Raw genomic sequence first — 12790 nt, forward strand, 5'->3', positions numbered from 1 at the left:
CCGTAGCAACAGCGTAATGCAGGCGCGTCTCTCTGAAGTATGGTTTGAGCCAGCATTGAGCAGAACGTCGAAAAAGCTCCCGCTTTAGCTGTATACCAGAGTAGGCAAAATCACAACGCTTACAGCACCTTGTGGCGGGACCAAACCAGTGCCGCCCGCTGGGGCGGCGGACGACAGTGCTCTGCCGTGCGCTGCTCCCTAGTAGTCGCTAGGCCTATTTTGTTTCACATCGATGGTACACTACATGAAACGGCGCTATGAAATTCCTTCGTGTTATAGTAAATGGTCTACTCAAACTGCCTAACCCTCAATCCCATTCTCTATCAATAAAAGCAAATATAATTAACTTCGGCTCCACTTTTAGAGGAGGCGGCGTGCAAGCGGACCGGAGCAGTCGTGCCGTAACGTCGGCAAATGGTTGTGAGCAGAACTTTGCTTGCATCGCAGCCGTCACTTCTATATCAGTCACTCGGTACGGCTCAGCGATCCTCAGGAAGGATTCTGTATTGACATTTCGCTTAATATTTACGGGAACAACAATCTTTAGCACATGTTTCTAAAGTTTTGCGTATCGTCGGCGCTCACGACTCGGAGCCGCAGCCGGCGCGGTGCGGCAGCAAGTGCTGCCATCTCACGGTGGTCGCGCCCAATAGCGGCCGTTCCCCCGTCCACCGGCGAAAATATCTGGCCCGGCTTGATAGCCTGCGAACGGCCGCCGGGCGGCAGTTCGCAAGGTTTGCCGCGGGAAAATCGCTCCATGTGGGTCGGCCTTTACTGTCGTGGTTTTATTTGTTTTTCTATTGGCCAATATATATTACAAAGTCGCTACTCGCGTTAAATTCCAGTAAAATACAACACAAGGTTCCAATAGTACTTATTCGTAGGCTGGCTGGTCTAATCAAAAAATAACTCTGAGAAGGCAACAATAACGAAAAAGGGGTACGCATCTCGTGAATAGAGGCAGAGCATTCTCAATGTGTGCTTCCTGTCTTGATCATGGTAACTTAGAGAATTTCATTTGTGTGAGAAAGCCAGCCAGCGAAATATGTAAAAACCCTCCTCCCCTTTGATAAGGAGACGTCCCCGCCTCTACCGCAGTGACGGAAAATGTCTAGACGACTTCCTTATATTTGCTGTATCAACAGTGTTGTGCCTGGCCGCATGGCCATGGTGGGCGTGGTTGCTTTTAACTGAGAGGCGTAGCCAACATGGCACATGAGTTGAAGGTAAGCTTTGGTACTCCCCCCCCCCCCCCCTCATCACACGTGTATAAGCACTCACATAGTTTATGAGCTGTACGCTAAGAGCATAAGCTGCAGCGAACAGACGCTGTCAGCGGAGGATGATGAGAGTGGGCGTAACTTAGTGTGGGTAAGAATAATACGACACATTCCTAACGACAAAGTAGCCCTTACTTTACCACTGTGAGGCACCATCCACTGCACAACACCATGCACTGCACTGTCACTTTAATGCAATTCCTTCATAATTCAAGTGCAGCGCTACTTTATTTCTCCTCAACATCATCAAGTGATTTGCTCCTGCTATGAGCAACATCTCATGTAAACATTACACCTTCAATGACACCGAAACTACAAAACAATGGTGGAAATTGGCCTAACCTTTCCTCCAACGGTAGAAATCTTACTTCCTTTCGTGCAACGAATCTACATGTATCTGCTTCAAATAACGCTTCTTGTAAGGTTCCTTGAAGCTCACGAGGATATTAAGCAGCAAATTTGCGCTGTAGAACAAGCGCGGCAACAAAGCGTAAGCCGCAGGGTTAGTGATGGGCATCGTCGCTCTGTGTACTTCGGGAAACAGACATACTAAATTAGGCAAAATAACGACTGTGCGATTAAGTCGCGTTGACGTACTGCTTGGGGCCTGCCGAAGGCTCACAGCTTTGAGCCCCTAAAATCTAAATTAACCTAAAAGTAAATAAGCGATGAGGGTGAACATTAAACTTCTGTTTCCGGTAAGACACGCTTTTACGCGACGCATTTTCAAAATTCTTCCTTGTGGAGATTCACGAAATATTATCTCTCAGCATCGAATCTCTTGCTTTGTGTTTCAGAGCATCATTATACATAGTATTTCGAATGCTCTACGTCCAGAAAGTTAGCGAACATATATATACGCCTCTGAACACGTACTACTCAAGAAAAATTTCATTCTTACCGTAGATATCTTTCTTGTCTTGAACCAGGAAACTAAGTAGAATGTAATGCATCCCGTGAAGTAGCACACAGCATGATAGAAGGGGTAGAAGTAGTAGTAGTAAAGCGTTTCCAAGCCAGTTCTGCAAGAAAACAAGGCTTTAAAGAATCTGTAAGCCTAAAGGAAAGCACAAGTACATAGATCAATAAAATGCAAGATAGTTTGAATATGTGGTTGATGTTAAAGCGTTTTAGGGCTTTCAAATATTGAGAACGGTCAGAAAAATAAATCTCAAGAGGCGTGGATAATTCGTGTTGGCCAGTGCACGTTAAAAACCCCAGGTGGTCGAAATTGCCGGAGTCCTCAACTACAGTGTATCTCATAGCCTTAGTCGCTTAGGACGTTAAATCCCACAAACCAAACCAATTCTTGTTTGCCTAAAAAGCCCAGAACAGGTGCTGATTTGATATTTTTTGCCATCATAAATGTTTTAAAAATGGCAAGCTCACGATTGTACCGCTATGATGCGCACCAAGCTGAGGCCACTGGTATGATCAAATGAATCGGTCCGAGCCGACAACAGTTATTGCGTTGTGCGGAAAGGGAATTTGAAAGTCTTTAGTATATGTCTCCATGCATCAGTGGGAAAGCAGAGGTCCCGTTCTCCTGCTGCGAGGAGAGGATTTTGAAAGCCACCGGCTGTGTCGCTACTTTATATACGCTATCGGACTGTGACCAACAGAAAACAAGAGGCAAGATTCATGGACACGATAGCTCGATATGCAAGAGTACAGTCACTTGCAGAAAGGGGCATATGTGATTAGTAATTTTCTCAGTATTATGCCCTAAGAGGTATTTCAATTAGCAAAGAGCAAAAGTGCTCTTGTCGCACATAATTACGGAGTAATCATTTATTGAATGTTCAAATTTTTCCCCTTTCATACTGAGCGATTCTGCGGAGGCACGCCTCAGACTTTTACTGCCAAAGCATTTCTTTGCATTTTGAGTGGTGTAACCAGGTTCTTTGAAGAGGACGCACGAACAGAAATTGATATCAAATTTATTAGAGAATAGAAATAAAAGAAACATATAATTCATATGAGAACTGAACTCGAGTCTCCGGCGTGAGACAGATACGCTGCCACGAAGCTACTTTTTATTGTCTGGCTTTGTCACACAATATTCCACAAAAGGAAACCCCAATCAAAACATGACAGGACAGCATACCATCATATTATATATCATCATATAAGGACATATAGGGACATCATGATCTGCTAGAAGTAGCTTGCCTCCGTGACCTTAAAACTCTCGCAATGACACCAAGGGCAGGCAGAATACACCGCCACGACACTTCGAAGTTTGAAGCTGCGTAAAGGCGCGTCTAATGAATGAAGCATTGAACCAGTGCTGGGGCGAAGCCCTGTACACAACACAACAACAGCAGCAGCAACAGACCACCAAACCAAACGCAAGCACAAATTAATTTGCACGTAAAGTGACTTAATTAGCCCTCCAGAATATTTCTTCAGACTCTATATTAAAAAAAACATTTCGTTGCCTGCCACTCTCGTTTACTCGATTTCGAGACCTAGAACAGTGTTTGAATATGCACATGTTATCGCCAACTTGAAAGTTTCTTTCAAAATTAAAAGTAAAGAGACAAAGTATTGTGGCTGTTTTATAAGTTGATCGGAAAAATCTACACCTTTGTCACCCATAGGGATATCGTAAAGGATGCCAGTAATGCTGTGGCCCTTTTGCTACCCTGGGTGCCTGTGCCACTGTCTAATGTTTCTTATGCAGCAGCCACGAACGCACTGAGTGTTTGGGACTTAAAAGTGAAATTCAGGACGGAGACGCACTTACAATGCAGACTCGTTTACTACCACCATGAAAGGAGTCTTCTTGTTACCAGCGACTTGCCACGTTGCAATGGAACATCCTACCAACGACAGGACGGCGAAGACACCAACGGCAGCCTTTGGCCGGCTGAAAAAAGGAATAAATAGAAAACAAAAACAGTATAAGAGCTTGAAAGGCCAATCGCATGTCCCATTACCGGTCTCAAGGGGTGTGTTCTGCGGTTTAAGTAGCACTGAGGAGATGACAACCCAAAAAACATCAGAATACTGTGTTTCCATCAAACACGTTCTCTATGTCTCGCAACGTGAACGCGACCCTAAATTAATAAGGTGACAGTTCCCAAAGCAGAAGGTCTCAAGGTAATGCAACCGGCATGTTGATCACTTTTTACTCGTAGTTGTAGCAAGTGGAATCTGTTCCGCAACAAATTCCTATGCACCCTATCATATCGACTCCTAGGTGGGGTCATGTTATTTTGTGCTGCTTAATCCGACATTTTAAAGTGCAGAAAGATGCGGAGTGAACTAGCGCGTAGTTTGAGGAAGGGGCGTATTTTGCCATGCTCTCTTTGGCCTATTCACATCCTAACATGAACTTTCCCTCCACCGTATTCATTTTTCTCTCTTCGGCTGCTGCCGCCGAACTGTGAACAAGGACTGAAATAAAAGTTATCTGAGCCCCATCACCAATGACAGAGAAGAAAATGTGCTTGTCGACAGGCATGCCAGAGTCCAAATGGGCGCTGCGCAACTTTCTGACTCGTGTGATTTAAGACCCCGTGAACTGCAACACAAATAAGCCGAAGGTGAAGATGTAACCTATACGAAATTTCGTTAACATACTTTTAAATATTTTAATCACTGATAAATGCAATTCTGTACTAGCCTAAGAAAGACATTCATGAAGCAACCAAGTCTTTTACGGACACAGAACTCCTTATTCTAGGTCATGTTCATTTGGACCTAGGTCATTAAAAGTGTTTTGGTTATGTTGTGCTGGCGTAGTGTTTTATTCATGTGTGATACATAGAAGAGGGGTAAGAACACCACCATAGATTTAGTGCGGAGAATAGCAGGGCCCATGGGCGTGATATGGCACAAATGAAAGGTGCTTGAAGACAACTCTGATGCACTGCCAACGATAGGGAGTTGTTATTTGAGCTCTGAACTGAGTAAATACCCCGTTATTTTCAAAGCAGAGGAAGCTATCTTGCCCTTAAAGGATGGATTTTGAAGGTCCCTGTTGTCGTTGTGAATACAGTTGACAAACATAGCCGAGGTTTAAGCTTACTTAAACATCATTATATCCCGTGAAATCAACAGCCGCGTTTGCTTATTGGTTGAGACGCTCCACTACTCAACCCGAGTGCCGGTTTAAATGCGCTCCGCTCAGAGGGAACGTTGTGCTCCTTTACTTTTACTAAATTGCAAAATAGACATCTAAAACCATTACATAGGCTGACAGCGCTGTCATGTTTGACTGAAGAACCATTAGAAAATATAGGAGCCAATGCCAACATTAAAGTAATAAACCTGCGAATTTGGCCGAGAAGTAACAACTTAACATTTACTAGCGTCAAAGTAAAATGCACAACTTTCGGCTCTGCACATAAATGTACTGAAAATAAGTTAATGAAATCATAGCCAACAACTGTACATGGCAAGAAGCTGATTTCATTGGTCATATCTACATTTGTATTAGCTTATTGACTGAAGTGGGGAAAACCTTTGTTATAATATGTTATGTAAATCAGCATCATTATGGTATGAATTCCTGCTAAGTGGAGAGCACTTTGGTCGAACTAAATATTCGTAGAGACGTTTCTGCTTCTTTCCGGACTGGGCTTTGCGACGTGCTGAACGGCAAAGAGGCGAACGACGATGGCTTCAGGGCAATCGAGGAAACTATACCTAATATAACACCAACTACAAACACGTAGAAACGTATATACAAATAATAAAAGTGACGTCACTTGCAGCAACAAAGAGTGTCTTAAATCTAAGCACAGCTCCAGGAGCCTACACGCTAAACTATAGACTCGAGCTCAGGGCTCACTTGCAAGGGCTCCTGCAAAGTCAGAGCCTGCCTGCTTCCGCTGTCGAAGCCTGACATATAATCAAATTTCGCGGCACGACGCGCTAATAAAAGGCCACTGACCATCCCATGTTCGAAATATGTCACGGCCGGTCGCGGTGAGACATTGGGTTCTGAGCGTGTGGGGCATTTCTATCGAAGGCTTAGTAAAGGGCACTTGAAATTGTATTTGAGGGAATATTCTGCTGCAAGAAATTGTCTTTTTGAGTAGTGGAGCAAAAATTAAAAGTTCTGGCTTGCACCTATAGTTTACAAATAAGTTTTATAAAGCGCTCCCGGAAACCAGTCGCTGCCTCTTAGGGCGACAACCCCGGCGTGCAAGCTTCAAAAATTACATCAAGAAGACTTGCTATGTGCGCCCAATTATTACATTCGCCCATGTGACAAAAATGGTAAGGAGTGGGCTGGGGCGCCGTACTGACTTTTCGGCATTTCGTGCATGATGGCGTGCGCTGGAGCAGCACCTCCAATTTCTACTACCTATTGCGATCGGTGCTAATGACGGTACATTAACTTTCTTGCTTTGAAAGAGGTCTGGTGGGAAGCCTACTGCTCTGGGGCGCTTGGTAATTTTAGCAAATAGCTTTTTATAAACACCTGAGAAGCGAAGTTACAGAGGCCGAAATCAAGCTACAGAGTCTGGTCATGCTTCCCTTCCGTCTTCGCAGGGTTTCTCACGCTTGCCTTGTCGACTAGCTTCCGGAAGTAAACTTTGCTCCCCCCACCAATTTCAGCAGAAGCAAGCAGTAATCACAGCGCCTTGGCAGGGTTCTTTTCCTTTTTGCTATTCGATCAGTTTTGTGATGAGGAGAGTAGGACCTCAAGCGACCGTTTTTGAAACCCAAGGAAGAAGAGTTTGGCGGTATGGTCGCCCACCCTCCTCATCGGGCTGCCTCAGCTCAAAATGCGGCAGCGTAGACGAGGGACTGCCTTCAGTATTTCTTAACAATAAGGCCGATGCACGTTAGCGTGTTTCTCTGAGTTTGTGTACTTCTATTTGTTTAAGTCTCATCTGTAATCGCCAATACGCCAGTGTATATATGAGCCGAACAGCACACACAAAACTCTAAAGGGCACATGAACGAGGAAGAAAACTAAAGCCTCCTTTTTGTGTGCCAGTATGCGTGTGCGCCAACACATTTCGCGACGGCAAGCGCGTAGCGAGCGGCAGGAAATATCAGTGGCTTAAGCCCACTTGTGATCCGTCAGTCAGAGAAGGAAAAATGAATGCCATCCTGGTTGGTATGTCATGGATGGCCTAGCGTATAGAACGGGCAAGGTGGCTCTCAAAATGAGAGAGCACGAGGCAGCTTTGATCTGTATTTTTGCTGTTTTCCGGTGGGCACATTGTTGAAGTCTTTTGCAGAGGCTGCCTGCGATACCTGATCGAAGCACTGGGTTTGGTTAATATGTCTAGACCCTAGCCAATGGCCGTTTCCGTACCAATTATCGAAATTTCCAGGAAGGAGATGAGAGCTAAAAGGGACTGCGAACAGCCTACCACGCGCTACTTCATGCCCCTTTTTTTTCCGGTTTGCCGAAAAATAATCAAATTTTTGGGAGATTACGGTCTGCGCTCGCACGACTCCTTCAAGGGCGCTAAGATGGAACAGGCCTGTAGAGTGCGACGCAGATGAGGGCAGCCGTGCCTTCCCACCCTTTTTAATATTTGTAACTTCTGCAATGGTCTGCCGATGTATGACCTCACGACCGGGTCGACGCGGGAGGAAAAGCTGCCCCGCGGGCCGAAACGCGCATTGAGCCACTTCATACATGGAGCACATGGAGTTTCTCGATTGCTTCATGGTGGTGGTGACACTTGACATTCAGCCCAGACGATGGCCTCGAGTTCTTGGACCCGGACGGCGTGTTGGACCAATCGGATAAAGCCTAGCTCAATCTCAGGGTTTGATCTCAATAGCAGACTCTACCGAAATTTTGTTTTTTTCTTCTCTAGATCTATACCTAATGTCTGTAGACAAATCTATACACCATACATATATAAGATCTGCTCTATCCCGACATAATTTACATCTGATAAGTTTTATGGGTACCACTAGCTAAGGTTAGCCGGAGTGAGAAAATTTCTTGTTTGTACACGCCTCCAGACTTTCCCTTGGCTCTTAGTGGGGAGTGGATTTTATACCATGCGCACCTTTTCTTCAGCGGGCGCCACTACGGTAGGAAAATGACCACCGCGTAATTACACACCCGACTATATGATGGTTTCAGGTTTTAATACGAAAACATTTATTCTTTCATGAGAGAGCTCCGCAGTGTCGGCAGAGTCTGTTATTAGAGCAGAGCGTGTCCGCACCACCTGACAACAAAAAAATCATGTCCAAGCAAAGAATCGCGCCAAGCTTCTTCCATGTCCCAGTTGAGCTTGCTAACCCCTACTCTACGCTGACTTCTTGCGAGTCGGTGTGTTGGTGCAGGACACTACTGAGGTATTAACACGGCTAGTTGTCATAGGCAAGTTTTGCCGGTTTTGCGTACGAGTCACCTTGTTCACATTCTCTCCTCTGGTTTCTCTCTCCTATAATGGGATGGGAAATTAATAAGAGCGAGTTGGCGGGCTAGTTGGTTTTGCATATTTAAGGAACAGCGCAAGGGACGGGACACAGAGACACAAGAAAGCACAAACACAAGGCGCTGACTGTAGTCAGCGCCTTGTGTTTGTGCTTTCTTGTGTCTCTGTGTCCCGTCCCTTGCGCTGTTCCTTAAATAGGGATGGGAAAGAAAAGTTAGTAGACGTTTAAGGAGACAGGAGGCGATCAAGAGAAGGTTCAGAAAAGGGGCGCCAGGGAAAGAGGCCCAGTTCGAGGGCATGCGACAGCGGCGAGTCGACAGAGCGCTTTAGCTCGCACTCGGGTGTTCCGGACAGGATCCTGTCGCTGAATGATGATGTAATTAGCAGTTGCACACGCACGCTTACATATTAGCGGGGCCGGGAGTGACGATAAAACCATCTTGGTGACATGGTACAAAGCTAGCGATAGAGAAAACACGGAGTCTTGTCCTTAAGGTGGGATAATTGCATAAGGCTGTAGAGTCGCAATAGTGCGGCAGGTGAAAAAGAGAAACAATGCATTTGGCTTGCTGCCAGCCAATCGCAGATGAGAAGAGCCTGTCTCGGAATGCTACAAAAGGGAGGCTTGCCAGAGGCATAAACTTGGGATGCATCGAGAAGATAGGACGAGCCTCCCAATGACGCTCCCTAAGAGGTGTCTGCTGGATAGCATCCGCATGCGTTTCTCGCGCAATAAAGCGTAACCGCAAACCTGGTATAGGCACAATCTCTCTGCCGTCAGATATGGCGTAGTAATCGAGCGATAAATTTCGATAAATTTCGGTATAAATTTTGGTAGTTGTAGCCTTCCCGCAGAGGCCGCTACTTTGTGATCCCGGCACTGTGAAGCCTGTGATAATTCTTATTTACCTTGTACCATTGCAGGGAAAGTACCGGTGAAGTGGTCGGCACGTCAGCGGGCCACCGGTCAACGCCATGACGAACCCGTTCCTGCTTTTTGTGCAGATATTTCTCGGCTTGACTGGACCGGCAAGCATAGCCGATGAAGCAACATGTGTCACTGCTGCCGGACTCTACGGAGTCTGCGCGTTACAACTACCACGTTACGTCGACGTTTGGACGGCACCACCCTCAACTTCCTCAGTCCCGGCCTATATAAGAGGCTCTTCACACAGCAATCACTTCAGTGGGCACGTCAGCGGGCCACCGGTCAACGCCATGACGAACCCGTTCCTGCTTTTTGTGCAGGTCAGTAATAATTCTTCCACTATAAAAACTAGCAACCGTTGTCTGGTCTTTCTGGCGTGCCCCAATGGTGTTTGTGCGGTGTACCTATACGTACAGGATATTCTGCTTTTATTTCTGATCCTTTGTGGTGATGTCGAGGTTAATCCCGGACCAAACAATCAGGAGCTACTGCTGCAACTTTTGGATGGTCAAAAGAGTATTAGGGAAAGACTGGACACAATCGAAGCAAATATTAAACAGGTTGAAGAATCAGCAGCGATAGTAAAGGAGGTTGGTATGAAGATCACTGATATGGAAAATACAATTAAAACACTGGAAAACAGTTAGTTGATTTCGAAGACAGAAGTAGGCGAAAAAACCTCATTGTGTTTGGCATTCCTGAGCACACCGATGAAACGTATTCATCACTTATGGAAGATGTGGTGGATGACTTGTTTCAAAGTACACTCGGCGTACAGGTATCTTCTTTAGAAAGGATACACAAACTAGGAAAAAAGAAAGTAGGGAAGCCAAGACCAGTAATTCTTAAACTTATTGATCACCGAGAAAAAGTGAACATTATTCAAAACTGCTACAAGATAGAAAAGGAAAAGAATATAGCCGTTAGCGAAGACTTCTCGGCAGCCACAAGGCAAATCAGAAAATGCTTATGGGACAACACGGCTGATATTAGAAGGCAGGGAGGAAAGGTAAAGTTGATCTACGACAAAGTTAGAATTGACAAAAAAATGTTTCAATGGGACAGCGCCCAGAGGAAGATAGTGCCTATCGTTGAAACTTCACTCGTGTCTGAAAAGACACCATGACCCGAACCTTCCATTAAAAGTACATTCTGTTGCCTCAATGTGAATGCACGCAGTATAGTGAACAAGATAACAGATCTGAAAGTATTGTTATTGTCCATAGCCCGCAAAAATTAGTCATTACAGAAACATGGTTACATCCAGATATAAGCGATGCTGAAATCACTCCAGCAGGTTACGGAATTTACCGTAACGACAGAGATTCCCGAGGTGGCGGAGTAGCCATACTTTTTAAGGTGTGCTTGAGTGTGTCCAGACTACCTGACCCTATTGAAATGGAGTGCGTCATCGTCAAGATTGTACTGGATATTTTCCACCTTCTAATTGGTGGATTTTATCGTCCTCCTAACTCTAGTCCTGCATTTTTTAAAAACTTGAATGAATTTCTATGCAGACATAGGAACCAATCTTGTAGCATTCTATTGACAGGAGACTTTATTGTACCGGATGTCGATTGGGCTAATGAGTTCCCAAAAGCGCGCTCTCATTCTGGCGAACTTTTGTTGACGTACTTCTAATGCAAAATTTAACGCAATTGGTGAAACTACCTACCCGTGCTCACGGCGGAAGTGTGTCGACATTACATTTATTTCTCGTGAATGACAATACATATGAATCCAAGGGTGCATATTTTTGAAGGGATTTCTGACCACAAAATAGTGTCCCTTACCTTGAAATTGAAGACTGTTTTTAAGCTGAAACAGAGGGAAACGGTTGTACTCGAGTTTTCTCGCGCTAGTGGTGTGGATGTACTTGATGCATTGGACAATTCGTTTTCTTCTTTTGTTGCCAAACATGAATGTAATAGCATATCCGTTGATATGTTATGGTTATTCTTCAAAGGTCTAGTTAAGCACTACATAAAGCACTTCATTCCCGAGAGAAAGGTCATAAAACGCACTTCTAAACCTTGGATGACAAAAGAAATAGCCCGTGCAGGGCGAAAGGTTAAAAAAAGCAAGAAAGAAATATCTACAGCGCCCTTCTCCTGCGGGCGCACACCAGTTATCTGAACTGCGTCTGTTTCTGAAGAATGGAATAAAAAGAGCGAAGACCATTATCAAAGTGTACGTCTAAAACAGTTTCTTACCGAGTCCCCGCAAAAACTTTGGCGTCACCTGTCGCCAAAGAAGCAATCAGTTTTAAATCTGTTGATCAATGGTAATGTCGTAACGGACCAAGGGGAAGTAGCTGATGCCTTAAACCTTTAGTTCTGTTCTGTGTTTACCAAGGATGATGGCGTCACTCCGCAGTTCAACGCTTTTGCCGAAATTTCTCCAATACATATTCCAGCTATCAGTGAAGAAGGAGTACTAACACTTCTGCTCAATCTAGACGTTAAAAAGTCGCCGGGGATTGACGGCATTCGTGCTTCCTTTCTTTTCCGTTACGCTGAATGGTCCGCTAAGTACTTATGTCTGATATTTGAAAAATCTTTGTCGCGCGCAGAACTTCCAAGCGATTGGAAACATGCAAAAATTACCCCGATACCGTAAGCAGAGGACCGGCTTCTTGTTTCATCATATAGGCCCATTTCCTTGCTATGTACTTGTATAAAGGCATTTGAACACATTATATTTGCACGCATTTCTACTTTTGCTGAGCAGAACGGCATTATTGATAGCCGACAGCATGGCTTCCGTCGAAAACATTGCACGGTAACACAACTAACAGAAACTGTCCATGATCTCGCAGCAGCATTAGATAGGGGTAGTCAAGTAGACATATTTCTAGATTTTGAGAAAGCGTTTGATCGCGTCTGCCATCAAAAACTGCTTTTAAAACTGAAACCTATCCTAAAAACTATTCATTGCTCTCATGGCTAGCCGCATATTTTCATTCTGGCGTCAGACTGTATCCATTGACGGAATCAGTTCGGATTCCGCGCCTGTTGAGTCCGGCGTTCCTCAGGGTTCCGTCCATGGACCATTACTTTTTTTGCTTTTTATAAACGATATTGCTTCCGACATATCGATTAAAATACGCCTGTTTGCCGACGATTGTATACTTTATCACGAGATTTACAGCCAGAATGATCAGGTACTGTTAAATACGTCCTTGAGTAAAATTCAGGTCTGGTGCAATA

General features: G+C 44.8%; 1 protein-coding gene across 1 annotated transcript in view; it reads right to left on the reverse strand.

Moving 5' to 3' along the window:
- LOC146172528 (nose resistant to fluoxetine protein 6-like) overlaps positions 1-12790 on the reverse strand; it is a 137361-nt gene that overhangs the window by 43006 nt on the left and 81565 nt on the right. The window contains exons 11-12 of the mRNA XM_084585786.1: positions 4030-4152; positions 2182-2302 (exon numbers count right to left, since the gene is read on the reverse strand). Of these exons, the coding sequence (XP_084441912.1) occupies positions 2182-2302; positions 4030-4152 (244 nt within the window). The remainder of the gene's footprint in view (positions 1-2181; positions 2303-4029; positions 4153-12790) is intronic.

Source organism: Amblyomma maculatum, unplaced genomic scaffold (assembly GCF_055883805.1).
Source record: "Amblyomma maculatum isolate TAMU_Amacu unplaced genomic scaffold, ASM5588380v1 scaffold_13, whole genome shotgun sequence".
In the NCBI taxonomy this organism is placed as follows: Eukaryota; Metazoa; Arthropoda; class Arachnida; order Ixodida; family Ixodidae; genus Amblyomma; species Amblyomma maculatum.